The sequence below is a fragment of the Notolepis coatsorum genome (genome assembly GCF_963971535.1).
Source record: "Notolepis coatsorum genome assembly, chromosome: 1".
Lineage (NCBI taxonomy): Eukaryota > Metazoa > Chordata > Actinopteri > Aulopiformes > Paralepididae > Notolepis > Notolepis coatsorum.
Genome location: NC_140165.1, coordinates 252,554,063 through 252,575,317, shown reverse-complemented (window position 1 = coordinate 252,575,317; position 21,255 = coordinate 252,554,063). Strand labels below are relative to the sequence as shown.

The 21,255-nt window shown below is 45.3% G+C and overlaps 1 protein-coding gene across 1 annotated transcript in view; it reads left to right on the top strand.

Annotated features, from left to right (window-relative positions):
- col4a4 (collagen, type IV, alpha 4) overlaps positions 1 to 21,255 on the top strand; it is a gene marked incomplete at its 5' end in the record, with an annotated part of 174,636 nt that overhangs the window by 31,846 nt on the left and 121,535 nt on the right. Inside the window, 5 exons of the mRNA XM_084309776.1 lie at positions 320 to 475; positions 5,847 to 5,936; positions 7,966 to 8,126; positions 13,086 to 13,158; positions 16,077 to 16,183. Of these exons, the coding sequence (XP_084165902.1) occupies positions 320 to 475; positions 5,847 to 5,936; positions 7,966 to 8,126; positions 13,086 to 13,158; positions 16,077 to 16,183 (587 nt within the window). The remainder of the gene's footprint in view (positions 1 to 319; positions 476 to 5,846; positions 5,937 to 7,965; positions 8,127 to 13,085; positions 13,159 to 16,076; positions 16,184 to 21,255) is intronic.

Below are 21,255 nucleotides of genomic sequence, written 5' to 3'. Positions count from 1 at the left end.
ATCTCCTTCATCTTCTCTCCTCTCTCCTCATCTCCTTCATCTCCTCTCCTCTCCTACTCTCCTTCATCTCCTCTCCTCTCTCCCCCCCCCCCTCTCTCTCTCTCTCTCTCTCTCTCTCTCTCTCTCTCTCTCTCTCTCTCTCTCTCTCTCTCTCTCTCTCTCTCTCTCTCTCTCTCTCTCTCTCTCTCTCTCTCTCTCTCTCTCTCTCTCTCTCTCTCTCTCTCTCTCTCTCTCTCTCTCTCTCTCTCTCTCTCTCTCTCTCTCTCTCTCTCTCTCTCTCTCTCTCTCTCTCTCTCTCTCTCTCTCTCTCTCTCCTCAGGTTCACCAGGAGCTCCAGGACCTCAGGGGGCTCACGGTCTGACAGGAGAGAAGGGAAACCGCGGCCAGGTGTTTACAAACGGCCCGACGCCTGGAGAGCCTGGGAAACATGGGGGCCCGGGGCCTAAAGGAGGCACGGGACAGAAAGGACTCGCAGGTTTGATACCCGTCTCTTTACTCATCTGACTCCTCTGAGTGACAGGAGAGTTACTTTGTGAGTGACAGGAGAGTTACTTTGTGAGTGACAGGAGAGTTACTTTGTGAGTGACAGTAGAGTTACTTTGTGAGTGACAGTAGTTACTTTGTGAGTGACAGTAGAGTTACTTTGTGAGTGACAGTAGAGTTACTTTGTGAGTGACAGTAGTTACTTTGTGAGTGACAGTAGTTACTTTGTGAGTGACAGTAGTTACTTTGTGAGTGACAGTAGAGTTACTTTGTGAGTGACAGTAGAGTTACTTTGTGAGTGACAGTAGTTACTTTGTGAGTGACAGTAGTTACTTTGTGAGTGACAGTAGTTACTTTGTGAGTGACAGTAGTTACTTTGTGAGTGACAGGAGTTACTTTGTGAGTGACAGGAGAGTTACTTTGTGAGTGACAGTAGAGTTACTTTGTGAGTGACAGTAGTTACTTTGTGAGTGACAGGAGAGTTACTTTGTGAGTGACAGTAGAGTTACTTTGTGAGTGACAGTAGTTACTTTGTGAGTGACAGTAGTTACTTTGTGAGTGACAGGAGAGTTACTTTGTGAGTGACAGGAGAGTTACTTTGTGAGTGACAGGAGAGTTACTTTGTGAGTGACAGTAGTTACTTTGTGAGTGACAGTAGAGTTACTTTGTGAGTGACAGTAGTTACTTTGTGAGTGACAGTAGTTACTTTGTGAGTGACAGTAGAGTTACTTTGTGAGTGACAGTAGAGTTACTTTGTGAGTGACAGGAGAGTTAATTTGTGAGTGACAGTAGAGTTACTTTGTGAGTGACAGGAGAGTTACTTTGTGAGTGACAGGAGAGTTACTTTGTGAGTGACGGTAGAGTTACTTTGTGAGTGACAGTAGTTACTTTGTGAGTGACAGTAGAGTTACTTTGTGAGTGACAGTAGAGTTACTTTGTGAGTGACAGTAGAGTTACTTTGAGTGACAGTAGTTACTTTGTGAGTGACAGTAGAGTTACTTTGTGAGTGACAGTAGTTACTTTGTGAGTGACAGTAGAGTTAATTTGTGAGTGACAGTAGTTACTTTGTGAGTGACAGGAGAGTTACTTTGTGAGTGACAGGAGAGTTACTTTGTGAGTGACAGTAGAGTTACTTTGAGTGACAGTAGAGTTACTTTGTGAGTGACAGTAGTTACTTTGTGAGTGACAGTAGAGTTACTTTGTGAGTGACAGGAGAGTTACTTTGAGTGCCAGTAGAGTTACTTTGTGAGTGACAGGAGAGTTACTTTGTGAGTGACAGTAGTTACTTTGTGAGTGACAGTAGAGTTACTTTGAGTGACAGTAGAGTTACTTTGAGTGACAGTAGAGTTACTTTGTGAGTGACAGTAGTTACTTTGTGAGTGACAGTAGAGTTACTTTGAGTGACAGTAGAGTTACTTTGTGAGTGACAGTAGTTACTTTGTGAGTGACAGTAGAGTTACTTTGAGTGACAGTATAGTTACTTTGTGAGTGACAGTAGTTACTTTGTGAGTGACAGTAGTTACTTTGTGAGTGACAGGAGAGTTACTTTGTGAGTGACAGGAGAGTTACTTTGTGAGTGACAGTAGTTACTTTGTGAGTGACAGTAGAGTTACTTTGTGAGTGACAGTAGAGTTACTTTGTGAGTGACAGTAGTTACTTTGTGAGTGACAGTAGTTACTTTGTGAGTGACAGGAGAGTTACTTTGTGAGTGACAGTAGTTACTTTGTGAGTGACAGGAGAGTTACTTTGTGAGTGACAGTAGTTACTTTGTGAGTGACAGTAGTTACTTTGTGAGTGACAGTAGTTACTTTGTGAGTGACAGTAGAGTTACTTTGTGAGTGACAGTAGTTACTTTGTGAGTGACAGTAGTTACCTTGTGAGTGACAGTAGTTACTTTGTGAGTGACAGTAGTTACTTTGTGAGTGACAGTAGAGTTACTTTGTGAGTGACAGGAGAGTTACTTTGTGAGTGACAGTAGAGTTACTTTGTGAGTGACAGTAGTTACTTTGTGAGTGACAGTAGAGTTACTTTGTGAGTGACAGTAGTTACTTTGTGAGTGACAGTAGTTACTTTGTGAGTGACAGTAGAGTTACTTTGTGAGTGACAGGAGAGTTACTTTGTGAGTGACAGTAGTTACTTTGTGAGTGACAGGAGAGTTACTTTGTGAGTGACAGTAGAGTTACTTTGTAAGTGACAGTAGTTACTTTGTGAGTGACAGTAGAGTTACTTTGTGAGTGACAGGAGAGTTACTTTGTGAGTGACAGTAGAGTTACTTTGTGAGTGACAGTAGTTACTTTGTGAGTGACAGTAGAGTTACTTTGTGAGTGACAGTAGTTACTTTGTGAGTGACAGTAGTTACCTTGTGAGTGACAGTAGTTAATTTGTGAGTGACAGTAGTTACTTTGTGAGTGACAGGAGAGTTACTTTGTGAGTGACAGGAGAGTTACTTTGTGAGTGACAGTAGAGTTACTTTGAGTGACAGTAGAGTTACTTTGTGAGTGACAGTAGTTACTTTGTGAGTGACAGTAGAGTTACTTTGTGAGTGACAGGAGAGTTACTTTGAGTGCCAGTAGAGTTACTTTGTGAGTGACAGGAGAGTTACTTTGTGAGTGACAGTAGTTACTTTGTGAGTGACAGTAGAGTTACTTTGAGTGACAGTAGAGTTACTTTGAGTGACAGTAGAGTTACTTTGTGAGTGACAGTAGTTACTTTGTGAGTGACAGTAGAGTTACTTTGAGTGACAGTAGAGTTACTTTGTGAGTGACAGTAGTTACTTTGTGAGTGACAGTAGAGTTACTTTGAGTGACAGTATAGTTACTTTGTGAGTGACAGTAGTTACTTTGTGAGTGACAGTAGTTACTTTGTGAGTGACAGGAGAGTTACTTTGTGAGTGACAGGAGAGTTACTTTGTGAGTGACAGTAGTTACTTTGTGAGTGACAGTAGAGTTACTTTGTGAGTGACAGTAGAGTTACTTTGTGAGTGACAGTAGTTACTTTGTGAGTGACAGTAGTTACTTTGTGAGTGACAGGAGAGTTACTTTGTGAGTGACAGTAGTTACTTTGTGAGTGACAGGAGAGTTACTTTGTGAGTGACAGTAGTTACTTTGTGAGTGACAGTAGTTACTTTGTGAGTGACAGTAGTTACTTTGTGAGTGACAGTAGAGTTACTTTGTGAGTGACAGTAGTTACTTTGTGAGTGACAGTAGTTACCTTGTGAGTGACAGTAGTTACTTTGTGAGTGACAGTAGTTACTTTGTGAGTGACAGTAGAGTTACTTTGTGAGTGACAGGAGAGTTACTTTGTGAGTGACAGTAGAGTTACTTTGTGAGTGACAGTAGTTACTTTGTGAGTGACAGTAGAGTTACTTTGTGAGTGACAGTAGTTACTTTGTGAGTGACAGTAGTTACTTTGTGAGTGACAGTAGAGTTACTTTGTGAGTGACAGGAGAGTTACTTTGTGAGTGACAGTAGTTACTTTGTGAGTGACAGGAGAGTTACTTTGTGAGTGACAGTAGAGTTACTTTGTAAGTGACAGTAGTTACTTTGTGAGTGACAGTAGAGTTACTTTGTGAGTGACAGGAGAGTTACTTTGTGAGTGACAGTAGAGTTACTTTGTGAGTGACAGTAGTTACTTTGTGAGTGACAGTAGTTACTTTGTGAGTGACAGTAGTTACTACAGGAGTTATTTTGTGAGTGACAGGAGAGTTACTTTGTGAGTGACAGTAGAGTTACTTTGTGAGTGACAGTAGTTACTTTGTGAGTGACAGTAGTTACTTTGTGAGTGACAGGAGAGTTACTTTGTGAGTGACATGATAGTTACTTTGTGAGTGACAGGAGAGTTACTTTGTGAGTGACAGTAGTTACTTTGTGAGTGACAGTAGAGTTACTTTGTGAGTGACAGTAGTTACTTTGTGAGTGACAGTAGTTACTTTGTGAGTGACAGTAGAGTTACTTTGTGAGTGACAGGAGAGTTACTTTGTGAGTGACAGTAGTTACTTTGTGAGTGACAGTAGAGTTACTTTGTGAGTGACAGTAGTTACTTTGTGAGTGACAGTAGTTACTTTGTGAGTGACAGTAGAGTTACTTTGTGAGTGACAGGAGAGTTACTTTGTGAGTGACAGTAGTTACTTTGTGAGTGACAGGAGAGTTACTTTGTGAGTGACAGTAGAGTTACTTTGTAAGTGACAGTAGTTACTTTGTGAGTGACAGTAGAGTTACTTTGTGAGTGACAGGAGAGTTACTTTGTGAGTGACAGTAGTTACTTTGTGAGTGACAGGAGAGTTACTTTGTGAGTGACAGTAGAGTTACTTTGTAAGTGACAGTAGTTACTTTGTGAGTGACAGTAGAGTTACTTTGTGAGTGACAGGAGAGTTACTTTGTGAGTGACAGTAGAGTTACTTTGTGAGTGACAGTAGTTACTTTGTGAGTGACAGTAGTTACTTTGTGAGTGACAGTAGTTACTTTGTGAGTGACAGTAGTTACTACAGGAGTTATTTTGTGAGTGACAGGAGAGTTACTTTGTGAGTGACAGTAGAGTTACTTTGTGAGTGACAGTAGTTACTTTGTGAGTGACAGTAGTTACTTTGTGAGTGACAGGAGAGTTACTTTGTGAGTGACATGATAGTTACTTTGTGAGTGACAGGAGAGTTACTTTGTGAGTGACAGTAGTTACTTTGTGAGTGACAGTAGAGTTACTTTGTGAGTGACAGTAGTTACTTTGTGAGTGACAGTAGTTACTTTGTGAGTGACAGTAGAGTTACTTTGTGAGTGACAGGAGAGTTACTTTGTGAGTGACAGTAGAGTTACTTTGTGAGTGACAGGAGAGTTACTTTGTGAGTGACAGTAGTTACTTTGTGAGTGACAGTAGAGTTACGTTGTGAGTGACAGTAGTTACTTTGTGAGTGACAGTAGTTACTTTGTGAGTGACAGGAGAGTTACTTTGTGAGTGACAGGAGAGTTACTTTGTGAGTGACAGTAGAGTTACTTTGAGTGACAGTAGAGTTACTTTGTGAGTGACAGTAGTTACTTTGTGAGTGACAGTAGAGTTACTTTGTGAGTGACAGTAGAGTTACTTTGAGTGACAGTAGAGTTACTTTGTGAGTGACAGTAGAGTTACTTTGTGAGTGACAGTAGAGTTACTTTGTGAGTGACAGTAGTTACTTTGAGTGACAGTAGAGTTACTTTGAGTGACGGTAGAGTTACTTTGTGAGTAATAATAATAATAATAATATTAACACTTAGTGGTCACTGGTCAGACACTCAGGGAAAAGGTGTGGTCGGTGTGCGACTAGAGGTTATATGAGTAATAAATCACATGTGTATAATGTGTATATTATTATAATAATAGTATGTCTCTGGCTGCAGGTACGTATTGTTTACCAGGAACCGCAGGAGAAGACGGAGGCGAAGGCGAGCAGGGACCTCCAGGGTCCAGAGGCTTCACAGGGTTCAAAGGTCAGACACCGTCCTGTGTCGTGGTCCTGTTTGTGTGTCGTCCTGTCTGTGTTGTTGTTCTGTCTGTGTTGTTCTGTCTGTGTTGTTGTTCTGTCTGTGTTGTTCTGTCTGTGTTGTTCTGTCTGTGTTGTTCTGTCTGTGTTGTTCTGTCTGTGTTGTTCTGTCTGTGTTGTTGTTCTGTCTGTGTTGTTCTGTCTGTGTTGTTCTGTCTGTGTTGTTCTGTCTGTGTTGTTGTTCTGTATGTGTTGTTCTGTCTGTGTTGTTCTGTCTGTGTTGTTCTGTCTGTGTTGTTCTGTCTGTGTTGTTGTTCTGTCTGTGTTGTTCTGTCTGTGTTGTTCTGTCTGTGTTGTTGTTCTGTCTGTGTTGTTCTGTCTGTGTTGTTCTGTCTGTGTTGTTCTGTCTGTGTTGTTCTGTATGTGTTGTTCTGTCTGTGTCGGTTCTGTCTGTGTGTTGTTCTGTCTGTGTTGTTCTGTCTGTGTTGTTCTGTCTGTGTTGTTCTGTATGTGTTGTTCTGTCTGTGTCGGTTCTGTCTGTGTGTTGTTCTGTCTGTGTTGTTCTGTCTGTGTTGTTCTGTATGTGTTGTTCTGTCTGTGTCGGTTCTGTCTGTGTGTTGTTCTGTCTGTGTTGTTCTGTCTGTGTGTTGTTCTGTCTGTGTTGTTCTGTCTGTGTTGTTCTGTCTGTGTGTTGTTCTGTCTGTGTTGTTCTGTCTGTGTTGTTCTGTCTGTGTTGTTCTGTCTGTGTTGTCCTGTCTGTGTTGTTCTGTCTGTGTTGTTCTGTCTGTGTTGTTCTGTCTGTGTTGTCCTGTCTGTGTTGTTCTGTCTGTTGTTCTATCTGTCTGTTGTTCTGTCTGTATCGTTCTGTCTGTGTTGTTCTGTCTGTGTGTTGTTCTGTCTGTGTGTCGTTCTGTCTGTGTGTTGTTCTGTCTGTGTGTTGTTCTGTCTGTGTGTCGTTCTGTCTGTGTGTTGTTCTGTCTGTGTTGTTGTTCTGTCTGTGTGTCGTTCTGTCTGTGTGTTGTTCTGTCTGTGTGTTGTTCTGTCTGTGTGTCGTTCTGTCTGTGTGTTGTTCTGTCTGTGTGTTGTTCTGTCTGTGTGTTGTTCTGTCAGAACAGAGAGCCACCTGTCACACTCTGAACACCACGCCCTCTGGAGGGAACACCCTGCACAGTAACAATAAGAGGCTACAGGGAGGTGTAGTGGTTACATCATTGTTGTTTCCGGCAAGTCCACCTCGCTTAAAATGTCCCCATTGAACATTTCTAAATCGTCTCGTTTAAAACAAATAAAGCATGCACATTGGCATGGTGTACCTTTCTGTGCGTATTCATCCACAATCTATAGCTCAACATGAAAATGTTAGCAATTAATCGTAAAATAATGACGTCAAATTTTATTTCAACCAGAAATGCTTAAACAATAATGTTAGTGATAGAAGGGAACTCGTTTTGTGCAAAAATGGAAAGCTTAACAAGGTTCATGAGGCAGAATTATGACAATAGCCGATAATCCATTTTCCCAATGATACATCCCTATACGGGTGGACCGCGCAGGAAACTAAAGTGACGTCAGACTACACCTCCCTATTGAGCGTCAGGGTCCCAGTTTCCCCTCCTTGCTGTGACGCCTCACATCTTATTGGCCAGATCCACTTTCTCTTCTTTAAGGCTCAGATCAGAAGTTCAGAAGTTTATGAAAAGTTAGTTCTGGGTTATTTACCCTGTTGGTAGGTACTGATCCCACCACACAGCATATTTTAGGTATTTCTCTGACCCAAATGACACAAGTGTGTGTGTGTGTGTGTGTGTGTGTGTGTGTGTGTGTGTGTGTGTGTGTGTGTGTGTGTGTGTGTGTGTGTGTGTGTGTGTGTGTGTGTGTGTGTGTGTGTGTGTGTGTGTGTGTGCGTGTGTGCGTGTGTGTGTGTGTGTGTGTGTATGTGTGTGCATGTGTGCGTGTGTGCGTGTGTGTGTGTGTATGTGTGTGCATGTGTGTGTGTGTGTGTGTGTGTGTGTGTGTGTGTGCATGTGTGCTTGCAGGGGCTGATGGGGACTGTGCCTGTGGCCCTCCTACCCCGATGCCAGGGCCCAGCGGCCCCATGGGAGATCCGGGGTTGCCAGGGTTACCAGGCTTTCACAATGCCCCCGGCCTGCGAGGAGACACCGGTTTCCCTGGCGACAGGGGCGGGGTCGGCTTTGAGGTGAGTGACATCAGAGAAACAGACACCGCAGGTAGAGCAGGTGAGTGACATCAGAGAAATAGTCACAGCAGGTAGAGCAGGAGGACCTTTAAGAAAGTGAATACCAGGAAGGCAGCAGGACCGGACGGTATCCCCGGCCGCGTCCTAAAAGTTTGTGCCGACCAATTGGCCCCAGTATTCACTGACATATTTAACCTGTCCTTAGAACAGGCTGTCATCCCCACCTGTCTGAAGAAGTCCACCATCATCCCTGTACCCAAAAAATCTACGCCCGCTTGCCTCAACGACTACCGCCCTGTAGCTCTCACCTCCATAGCCATGAAGTGCTTTGAGAAGCTAGTGAAGGGCTACATCTGTTCCTCCCTCCCCATCAACCTGGACCCTCTGCAATTTGCATATCGCCCCAACAGGTCCACAGAGGACGCCATAGCCCATGTGCTGCACACAGCAGCATCACACCTGGACAAGAGGCAGGGGAACTATGTGAGAATGCTGTTCATCGACTACAGCTCAGCATTCAATACCATAGTCCCCTCCAAACTCATAGCCAAGCTCAGGGACCTGGGCTTGAACTATGACCTCTGCCAGTGGGCCTTTTACTTCCTGACGGGTAGACCCCAGGTGGTGAGAGCAGGCAACTGCACCTCCTCATCCATCACCCTCAACATAGGGGACCCCCAGGGCTGTGTTCTGAGTCCCCTCCTCTACTCGCTGTACACACACAACTGTGTGGCACAGCGGAACAACAACACAATCATTGCTCACGACACAGTAGTGGTGGGCCTGATCTCTGCAAACAATGAGAGGGCCTACCTGGAGGAGGTAGAGAATCTGGCGCGGTGGTGTCAGGAGAACTGCCTCTCCCTGAACGTCAGCAAAACAAAGGAGATGATTGTGGACTTTAGGAGGTCGGAGCCAGGGACTACAGCCCCCTCAGCATCGACAGGGCACCGGTTGAGAGAGTGAACAGCTTTAAGTACCTCGGAGTCCACATATCCGAGGACTTGACATGGACCACACACATTGACAGTGTTGTGAAGAAGGCACGGCAGCGCCTCTACTTCCTCAGGCGCCTAATGAAGTTCAACGTGAATCAGAAGATCCTTAAGAACTTCTACTCATGCACAATAGAGAGCATCATGACTGGCAACATCACCTCCTGGTTTGGGAATAGCACTGCACAAGACCGCAGCAGACTACAGAGAGTGGCCCGTTCAGCCGAACGCACAATTGGAGGGGGGCTTCCCACTCTCCAAGGCATTTACAACAAGCGGTGCATGGGTAAGGCTAAGAGAATAATCAAAGACTCTAGCCACCCAAACAACTGCCTCTTTGAACTGCTGCGGTCAGGCAAGCGATACCGGAGTCTCATGGCAAGCACAGAGAGACTCAGAAGGAGCTTCTATCCCCAGGCCATCAGGATGCTCAATGATAATAACTGCCTGCCTGGCTGTGCTGTGCCACTACCCCCTTCCCGCGAGGGCGTCACCACTCCCTCACGCTGGTCTCACCCAGCCTCACCCAACACATCAACTTTCCCACCCACAACAAAGGCCACACACTTGACCTTGTCTGCTCTGCCTCCCTACCCATATCAAATCCACACCCTATCCCATTCCCACTCTCTGACCACTACTGCATCCTTTTCTCTGCTCCCCTTCCCCCACCCCACCACTCCAACAAACGCACCATCTCTTTCCGAAACATAAAATCCATTGACCCTCTCACCCTGTCCCAGTCCATATCCTCTGCCTTTCCCCCTGACTCCGCCCCCTCTAACCCCGACTACTATGCCCTCCTGCTCAACTCCACTCTCTCTGACTCCCTTGACTCACTGGCACCCCTGAAAACCATCACTGTCTCATTCACCACCTCCTCCCCCTGGTACACTCCGGAACTCCGCTCCATGAAGCAGACCGGCCGCCAACTTGAACGGCTCTATAAAAAAACCCACCTCACCATCCACGCCGACCTCCACAAACAGCATGTCTCCTCCTACCGTGACGCACTTCAAGCTGCCAAATCCGCCCACTACTCCACCATCATCAACAGCAGCAACCGCAGCAACCGCAACCCCCGGACCCTCTTCTCCACTGTCAAGAAACTCCTACAACCCCCGGACAATAACTCACTCTCCTCCCCTGACCTCTGCAACTCGTTTCTCCTCTCCTTCAATAACAAAATATCTCAAATCAACAGCTCACTGACCGCACGCATTGCCAACTCCCCCACCCTCGCCCCCCCACTATCATTTTCCCCCCACCTGACTCCATCCCTCCCACCCCTTTTACTGCCTTCGCCCCAGTCGACTCCTCCTTCATCACAGACCTCATGACCACCTTCAAGTCCACTACCTGCTCCCTTGACCCCCTCCCCACTACTCTCACCAAGGCCTGCCTCCCTGCTCTCATCCCCCACCTCACCGCCCTCTTCAACCAGTCACTATCCCTAGGCCACGTCCCCTCCCCCTATAAACTCGCCGCTGTCACCCCTGACTTCAAAAAACCCACCCTCGACCCATCCAACCTCTCCAACTACCGCCCCATATCCAATCTCCCTTTCTTCTCCAAAACACTTGAACGCATTGCTGCCTCCCAACTCCACTCCCATCTCCAGTCCAACACCCTCTACGAACCCCTTCAATCTGGCTTCCGCCCTGCTCACAGCACTGAAACTGCACTGGTCAAAGTAATCAACGACCTCCTCATCTCCGCTGATGCTGGTGCCCTCAACATCCTGATCCTACTAGATCTTAGTGCAGCCTTTGACACAGTGGGTCAGGTCACTCCATCCTCCTCCAAAGGCTGCACCAACTGGGTGTTGAGGGCACAGCACTTGACTGGTTTTCTTCCTATCTCACTGACAGACATAAATTCATCTCCCTCTCCGGCCACACCTCTTCCCCTTCCCCAGTCACACAGGGGGTCCCCCAAGGCTCAGTCCTAGGCCCCCTGCTCTTCATCTGCTACATTCTCCCCCTCGGTCACATCATTCGCAAAGACAACCTCAACTTCCACTGCTATGCTGATGACACCCAAATTTACATCACCACACAATCCCCCCACAGCCCTCCCCTCAGTCACATTGAATCCTGCATCACTGAACTACAAACCTGGCTGACCCATAACCTCCTCAAATTAAATAGCGACAAGACAGAACTTTTCATCATCGGCACCAACACCACCCTCACCAGATCCGGACCCATCACACTCACCATCAATGACTCAACCATCACCCCCTCCCCCCTAGTCCGCAACCTCGGTGTCATCCTCGACCACACCCTCTCATTTGACCCCCATGTCCGCTCCATTGTCAAAACTTCATATTTTCACCTCCGCAACATTGCCAAAATCCGTCACTGCCTCTCCCCCCCTGCTGCTGAATCCCTCATACACGCCTTCATCTCCTCCCGCCTGGACTACTGTAGCTCCCTCCTCACTGGCATCACCTCCCGCTCCCTCCATAAACTGCAGATGGTCCAAAACTCAGCCGCCCGCCTCCTCACTAACACCCGGTCCCGCGAACACATCACTCCTGTCCTCCACTCTCTCCACTGGCTCCCGATCAAGGAACGCATTAACTTCAAAACACTACTCCTCACCTTCAAAGCCCTCCATAGCCTGGCCCCCCCCTACCTGACTGACCTCCTTCTCCCCTACCGCCCCACCCGTTCCCTCCGGTCCTCTTCCACTCTTTCCCTCACTGTCCCGTCATCCAAACTCAAAAGTTTTGGTGACCGGGCATTCTCACAAGCTGCACCCCGACTCTGGAACTCCCTCCCTCAGACCATCAGAGACTCTCCCTCACTCTCCACCTTCAAATCCAGACTCAAAACCTACCGGTTCTCCCAAGCATTCAACCTTCCTTACCCATAACCACCCTCCTCCAACTCGCCACCATTTCCCCCTTCCCCACGTTCTCTCCTCTCCTGCCCCCCCCCCCCCGACCCCCTTGGTTTTCCCTTACTCTCCTCCCGACTGTCTCCCCTACTCACTCCCGTAATTGTTATCCGTTACTCGTGGTTTTATGTTCCTGTGTATTCTTATTGTCCTCCGTTTCCCTGTGGTTCTCTGTTTATTTGTTTTCTTTGTTTCTTTTTTTGCCTATTGTTGTGACTTTGGGCCTTTGAAAAGCACTATACAAAATAAATGAATTATTATTATTATTATTATTATTATTACTATGTTACAAACCATCAAATACACTCACATCACACACATCCACACGCACACACTCACTTTAAATAAACAACTCACTGTAGCACCCACTTTACCCACTTTAGACACTTTAACACACTTTATATTTATATTATTGGTAAAGAGATTTGCACTACAACTCATACCTCATTGCACCTTACCCTAAGTTGTACCTCATCCCATTTCTGCATTGTACTTTATATTGTATTGTAACTCAGTTACTAATTTTTTTCCTACTCTGTATTGTATATTGTATATATGTATATTGAACACTTTTCTTTTGAACACTTTTGTTTACACTTGTTACGTACTTGACTTCTATTTTGTACGTATCTATTTAATTTTTTATCTAGCACACTCTCAGGAACAGAACAGGAAAAAGCATTTCATATAAAAGTATTCTGTATTTTTGTATGACAACTAATAAAGAAAGTTGAAACTAGAAGGTATATTCTCTGTAGGTAGAGATTCCTGTGTACTGTATGTATCAGTACTACACACTGAAAATACAGTATAAGCAGATATTTACATCTGGATTTCAGTACTCAACATGTCAAAATAACATTCTATCAAACAATATTATTCTCTGCTTATATTCATTAGGGTGATATTATTATGTATATATGATATTATTATTATTATTATTATTATTATTATTATTATTATTATTATTATTATTATTATTATTATTATTATTATTATGTATTCATTTCTAGGGTGATATTATTATTTATATATTATATTATTATTGATTCATTCCTAGGGTCTGCCAGGATTTCCAGGTGTCCGTGGTGTTAAAGGAGAGAAAGGAGACCTCTATGTGATGGATATCAAAGGTGAGTTGAGTCTCAGAGGGGAAGAGAGTTCACTCAGTCTGTCTCAGAGTTCACTCAGTCTGTCTCAGAGGTGAAGAGAGTTCACTCAGTCTGTCTCAGAGGTGAAGAGGGTTCACTCAGTCTGTCTCAGAGGGGAAGAGAGTTCACTCAGTCTGTCTCAGAGGTGAAGAGAGTTCACTCAGTCTGTCTCAGAGGTGAAGAGAGTTCACTCAGTCTGTCTCAGAGGTGAAGAGAGTTCACTCAGTCTGTCTCAGAGGGGAAGAGAGTTCACTCAGTCTGTCTCAGAGGTGAAGAGAGTTCACTCAGTCTGTCTCAGAGGTGAAGAGGGTTCACTCAGTCTGTCTCAGAGGGGAAGAGAGTTCACTCAGTCTGTCTCAGAGGTGAAGAGAGTTCACTCAGTCTGTCTCAGAGGGGAAGAGAGTTCACTCAGTCTGTCTCAGAGGTGAAGAGAGTTCACTCAGTCTGTCTCAGAGGTGAAGAGAGTTCACTCAGTCTGTCTCAGAGGTGAAGAGAGTTCACTCAGTCTGTCTCAGAGTTCACTCAGTCTGTCTCAGAGGTGAAGAGAGTTCACTCAGTCTGTCTCAGAGGGGAAGAGAGTTCACTCAGGCCATGTTTAGACGGAAACGCTAGCAGGTGAATCCGGATTTTTTTTTCTTCGGATGTGCCTTTTGTTTATACGGCAACGGCGGTTTTGCGGGGAGAATCCGCAAAAAAGTTAAACCACCTTCCTGGGTGGAAATCCTAGAAACGATACACCTTCGCGCTATCATCTGAACAGTCAAACCGCATAAAATTATGACGAAAGGGTTCTCAAGGCTCTCGTCGCATACTGCTTACGTCACAGGCATGCGCCAGTAGCCTAGAAGCGTAAACAAAGTGAACAAACATGTCTGATTCTATCCATGGCGATCACCTGAAGGCTACATTGGCAGTACTTTTAAATACACAAGAATCAGTCCCGCGGCTATCGCAACTATTAGTGACTGGAGCCACTGTCTGTGAGTGACTCTGCTTTGGTCCAATCACATTCCCCCACCCACAGTCTGCGAATCAGAGGCAGAGTAGGGCGGGTCTTCACAGCACGCCTGGTTGTCTCAACAACCTGAGGCAGTGTAGCGTATGGGTTGCGTGAATACTTTCCCTAACGGAGTTGCACTTCCGCGTTCGGTTCGCGCCATCTGATTGGCCACTGACGTTTCTGGTCATATGACATCTGCGCCAATCGTGTGACAGCGGGGCTCCGTCGTCTCGAGTCGTCTGCACGCAGAATTCCATCCCAAAACAGTAGACTAAACGCAACATTAAAAGTGACTTTTGCTGTTTCTGTTCAGACTCTCTCCGTCTAAACATGGCCTCAGTCTGTCTCAGAGGTAAAGAGAGTTCACTCAGTCTGTTCATCATAAACAGATTGTTTTTAGTAATACTGTTATGGTTTGTAACCGACCCCAATCGCACAACACAAGACAGGTATGAGAGTAAGCCAAAACAGGGCAAATATTTATTATAGAACAAAAAGCGGCACAGTCCCTTTAAGGGAAAACACAAAAACACTAGAGTCAAGGAAATAGGGAAAATGCGGCACTGTGCCTTTAAGAGGCGAACAGGCTAAGGGACTAAGGCTAGGGCCAGGGCTAAGGACCAGGGCTAAGTGTCAGGGCCAGGACCAGGGGCACTGGAGAGGGGGACAGGGACAGTGGCCCGGAGAGGCGGGCTGGAGACAGGGACAGAGAACAGGGTTAAGGCCTTGGACGGGGCGAGGGCCAGAGCTGCTTACAGGGATGAGGACAGGGTTCCGACGGCGGAGGCCTGGCACGGGGACAGGGGCCCGACGGCGGAGGCCTGGCACGGGAACAGGGGCCCGACGGCGGAGGCCTGGCACGGGGACAGGGGCCCGACGGCGGGGGCCTGGCACGGGGACAGGGGCCCGACGGCGGAGACCTGGCACGGGGACAGGGGCCCGACGGCGGAGGCCTGGCACGGAGACACTCCTCCTCCTCCTCGGATGCTGCAGACGGGCAGCGCAGAACAAAGGGGGTCCCAGGGGACCGGGATGGGAACACGCCGTCCTCCCGTGGAATACTAGGGAGCGACGACGAGCCTCACCCCAGGAACGAGAGACGCCTTCCTCCCGTGGAATCGGGAGCGATGGCGAGCCGCCTTGACGTCTGGAGTGGGAACACTGGAAAACCTCCCGTAGAGAATTAGAGAGCGAAGACGGCGTCCCACTCCAGGCAAACGGCGACAGGTGGTGATGGCTGGGCCGTCGTCTCACGCCGGAGACGCGGCAGGTGATGGTGACGTACAGAATGGTAACGTACAGAATGGTAACGTACAGAACTCCATGAACACAGACACAGATACAGACCTGCCACCTAAGTACTCTCCCGAGCAGATTGCAAACTCCCAACAGGTGCGTGAGGGTAGAGGAACAGAATGTCCAAGGGTGGGGGCTGGTGAAGAGTAGGAGGCAGGCAAAAGTTCTCACAAGGGTGGGGGCTGGTGAAGGAGAGTAGACAGGGAATGTCCAAAGGTAGGGGCTGGTGAGGAGAGGACAGGGAAAAAAGGTCCAGGGAAGCAGGCGAATCCTCACAAATACTGTGCATGAGCATTATACTAGAGGTTCCTGTAGTGGGCAGCTTGATTTGCCAGGTCCAAAAACCAACGCTGAGATCTTTTATTTTTAGAGCATTAACTCTTTGGAATAACCTGCCTCAAAAGTTAAAACCTCTGCTGCATTTACAGTAGATTTACTTTTTAAAATAATCTTAAATTGTATTTAACACTGTAAAGTATTTGTTATAATTGTTTTTGTATGTTTTTTTGTGTGGACCCCAGGAAGACTAGCTGGTTGCTATGGCACCAGCTAATGGGGATCCGTAAAAAAATCGAAATAAAAAATTAAAAAATCTCATCTCCAGGTGTGACAGGGATACAAGGCCAGCGTGGGCCCCCAGGAAGACCAGGCTTTTCAGGCAGGAGAGGAGAGGACGGGCTCCCTGGAGCTCCAGGTGACCTGGGTCCTGAGGTCAGTCTGCCTGCTCACTGCTCACCACTTCACCCTTTCACTACCACACTACCAAATGGGTTAACCCTTTCACTGCGACAATACAGAAGGTTACCCCTTTCACTGTCACACGACACAGGGTTAACTCTTTCACTACCACACTACAGAAGGTTAACCCTTTACTATCACACTACAGACGGTTAACCGTCTGTAGTGTGATAGTAAAGGGTTAACCTTCTGTAGTGTGGTAGTGAAAGGGTTAAAGGTGTACTATGTAAGACGTGTGATCCGCATACAATTACGTAGAACAAGCGTGTCATTTAGTGGGTCTACGCGGTCCTCGTTCCATCGGTGCGGCAATATGGATCATCTAATGACATGCTTGTTACACATAATTTGACATGGTTGAGTCTACATGGTCCTCGCCATTTCAGACTGTTAAAGGTGCTATAGATAACATTCAGCCACTAGATGTCACATTAGAGCACCAGCATGTAATTTATCCAATCAGGTGCATTCCACATGGGGACATGGGAAGTAGGGAGGGTACAACATTAATTTTACAACATACATAGTAGTAGTAGTAGTAGTAGTAGTAGTAGTAGTAGTAGTAGTAGTAGTAGTAGTAGTAGTAGTAGTAGTAGTAGTAGTAGCAGCAGTAGTAGTAGTAGTAGTAGTAGTACTGTAGTACTAGTAGTAGTAGTAGTAATAGTAGTAATAGTAGTAGTAATAGTAGTAGTAGTAATAGTAGTAGTAATAGTAGTAGTAGTAATAGTAGTAGTAGTAGTAGTAGTAGTAGTAGTAGTAGTAGTAGTAGTAGTGTAGTAGTAGTAGTAGTAGTAGTAGTAGTAGTAGTAGTAGTAGTAGTAGTAGTAGTAGTAGTAGTAGTAATAGTAGTAGTAGTAATAGTAGTAGTAATAGTAGTAGTAGTAATAGTAGTAGTAGTAATAGTAGTAGTAGTAATCGTAGTAGTAGTAGTAGTAGTAGTAGTAGTAGTAATAGTAGTAGTAGTAGTAGTAGTAGTAGTAGTAGTAATAGTAGTAGTAGTAGTAGTAGTAGTAGTAGTAATAATAGTAGTAGTAGTAGTAGTAGTAGTAGTAGTAATAGTAGTAGTAGTAGTAGTAGTAGTAGTAGTAGTAGTAGTAGTAGTAGTAGTAGTAGTAGTAGTAGTAGTAATAGTAGTAGTAGTTATAATAGGTATATTCTACTATGAGCATTTAGATTATATTCTATATAAGCTCGTTCATCAGTGTCCTTTAACCTCTTCCACCCGACAGGACCGGTACCGGTCCCGAAATGACATCTGGTCATACATCAATATTTTCCAGACTGTTCTATAAAACTAGCAATTTTAATTTCAAACGTATTCAAGTATAAACATCATAAACAGCATTTAGAATGTATATATCATCAATACGTTAGTTTAGGAATAGGTTAAAGTGTTATATAGATAGATTTTCCTCTTTGGAATGTCTGTATAATCCGCGAGACGCAACCATTTTGTAAAACCGGGGGAATGGGAATTGTAGTTTTTTTGCTGCCATTTTGTAGCGGACTTCCACAGGTCTGGTTTTGCGTTGACATTTTTTAAAACAACACTTCCTGGAAGATTCTATTGGGTTCAAGGTTCATAGTACTTTATGAATTATTTCAATAACTGCTATTATTCAGGATAATTCTACCACCAAAGGTAATGTTTATGACAAATATTGAAACGTAGTTAGTTTATCTTCCCTATTGTTAGCATGTAGCAACAATTAGATCTGAAATGAGTTTCAAAACGGTTGCACCCTAATCAAAATAAAAAGCTACTGTATTTACAGTGACTTGACTTAAACCCTTTTGCTCTTTGGGGAGCATAGGTCATTCATGAACTCTCTCCAGCTGGTTCGGTGTTGGGCGATTTTCTCTGCTTCCTTCCATGATGTTCTTTCTTCCTTGAGATCCGCCTCGACAGACCTTCTCCAGCTGTTTCTGGGTCTTCCTGGCTTTCTCTTCCCCTGTGGATTCCAGGTTAAGGCCTGCCTGGTTGTGTTGGAGGATGGTTTTCTCAGGGTGTGTCCAATCCAGCCCCATTTCCTGCGTTTGATTAGGGTTTCAAGTGGTTCTTGTTGAGTGGTTTGCCAGATCTGTTCGTTTGTGATGGTGTTTGGCCAGTAGATTCCCAGGATGTGTCGTAAACATCTGTTTATGAAGGTTTGCAGTTTGTTTGAGGTTGCTTTTGTGGTTCTCCATGTTTCTGCTCCGTATAATAGAACTGATTTGACATTGGTGTTGAAGATGCAGAGTTTGGTCTTTGTGGAGATGTGGTTTGAATTCCATGTTTGCTTCAGTATTAAAAATGCTGTTCTTGCCTTCCCTATTCTTGCTTTGATGTCTTTGTCGCTGCCTCCGTCCTTCCCCATGATGCTTCCCAGGTATGTGAAGGTGTCCACCTCGTCCAGTGCTTCTCCGTCCAGTTGTACGGCCTCTTCTAAATTGTGGTTCATCTTCATCTCCTTTGTTTTTGCTTTATTGATGTGTAGTCCTGTGGTAGCTGCAATTGTGGCAAGTTTTGTGAGTTTGGTCTGCATTTGTGTTTGTGTGTGTGATAGGAGGACTATGTCGTCGGCAAAGTACAAATCCTCTAATTGAGACCACATTGTCCACTGAATGCCCAGATTTTGTTTGGCTGTGGTTTGTTTCATGATCCAGTCGACTGCCAGAAGAAAGAGGAAAGGGGACAGTAGGCAGCCCTGTCTGACTCCTGTCTCTACTGTAAAGCTGTCTGTGAGCTGGCCGTTGTGTATTACTCTGCAGGATGATTGTAGGTACAGCTGTTGGATGATGGTTATGAACTTCGTTGGGATACCGTAATGTGCCATGAGTTTCCATATAGTGTCTCTGTCTAGACTGTTGAATGCTTTGTGAAGTCGATGAATGCGAGGTGGAGAGATGTGTTCCATTCCAGGGTCTGTTCTATGATAATGCGGAGGGTGGCAATGTGATCTGTACATGATCTGTCCTGTCGGAAACCTGCTTGTTCTTCTCGAAATTCTTTGTCCACTTCTTTGGACAGTCTTTCCAGGATGATCCTGCTCAAAATCTTCCCTGGCACAGATGTGAGCATGATGCCCCTGTAGTTGTTACAGTCCTTCAGATTGCCTTTTTTGGGGAGCTTCACCAGGTATTCCTCTGCCCAGTCGCTTGGCACCTTTTCTTCATCCCAGATCTGTCCAAAGAGTTTGTGGAGTAGTGTTGTTGCCATTTCTGGGTCTGCTTTTATGGCCTCTGGGGGTATTCTGTCAGGTCCTGGTGCTTTATTGTTTTTCAGTTTTTGAATGGCCTTTTTTATTTCTTGTTTATTGGGCTTGTTGTTGGTATTGACCGGTAGGGAGTGTACCGCTGGATGGATGTTGGCTAGCGCTGTCGGTTTGGGTCTGTTCAGTATGTCTCTGAAATGTTCTGCCCATCTCTTCAGCTGAGCCTCTTGCTTTGTGAGTGTTTTTCCTTCTTTGTCTAATATTGGTCTGTCTGGAGTTTTGCGTTTATTAGCCAGTTTCCTTGTGATGTCGTAGAGTTCCTTCATGTTGTGTTGAGCTGCTGCTTCTTCTGCTTGAGTTGCCAGGTTATTGATGAATTGTTTTTTGTCGTTCTTGATGCTCCTTTTTACCCGCTTGTCTGCCGTGGTGTAGTCTTGTTGTGCTTTCACTTTTGCAGCTCTTGTGCAACTATTGTTGAGAGTGTCTTTGGCTTGTTTGCGAGTCTGAATTTTCTGTAGTGTTTCTCCTGTCATCCACTCCTTGTGGTGCCTTGTCTTCCTCCCACATGTGTCCTCACATGTCTCCGTCCCTGCCCTCTTCATGTTCTGCCAACGTTCATCGATGGATTGATGTTCTTCCAGTTGGCTCAGGGGATGGAACCGGTTTGAGAGGCTGATTTTAAATTTCTCTCCGGTGTTCTGATCTTGGAGGAGGCTGACATTGTACATTGTACTGACTTTTTTTGCAGTGTTGGTTAGGGATGCCCCGATCGATCGGCCACCGATCGTTATCGGCCGATACTCAGTATAAATATGCGATCGGTGATCGTGATAATGCTTTATTTTCGCCGATCGTCACACCCGATTTCACTCGCTGTCGCTGAGTTCTGTCTCAACACCGGGTGGTGCGGTGTCTGCTCATCCCTCCAGCACGCATGTAAACACGGGTCTAGTAGTGGTCTACTCTAGTGGGACGGGACACGGGAGGACGGCGTCTCCATGAGCTAACGTTAGCTTAGCTACCGTTACAAAATGACCCAGTCAACTATTCACTTTTAGTTTAATACATGATGAGGCATTGTCTAACCGAACGGTATCTAGCCGGCCAGCTACCGATAGCTCCTGACATAAACAAACGCTCCACAAAGTCTAGTAGAGTGTATGATACCTGTTAGCTGTTAGCTGTTAGCTCACGTTAGCGCAAGCTAGTTCACTGTTCAAAACGAAATGTCCCATTGAACTAAATAATTCACTGAGGCGTTGTATTAACGTTATATATCCGGCTAGCAGTAGCTACAGATAACTCCTGATATCAATGTCTTAGAACACTGATTCAATGCGTATTCGAGCTGAGGGCTTGTGAATGTGATTTAACGTTATACCAATACTAGGGTCCAGCTGCAGCGCCGGAGAATCCTTGCCGTAGCTCGAGGCTACTCGAGTATAGGGTCCAGGTGCAGCTCCTCTTTTCACTCTGACGTCTTGGAGGGATCTCCTGAATTTCTGTCTGATGCATATATGGTCAATCTGGTTCTCTGTTTTGTGGTCTGGTGAAATCCATGTGGCTTTATGAACTCGTTTGTGCGGAAACTGTATTTACAGTAGATTTCATTATCTGTTCTCATGCACGCCTGGTGATACTAAATCCAAATTGAACTCGGGCATTTGAAAGATAATATATATATAGAAATGTGCGAATTGGCTATAATAAGGTAATTTATAAGCCTGCTATTCTATATTCTATAATAATATTTCAAATTGCATTGGTCCGGATGGGAGAATTCAGTACTGTATCTACAGAACCTTCTGTTTAATCATCTTCCCTTTATTCATTTCCTTAGATTGTTTGTAC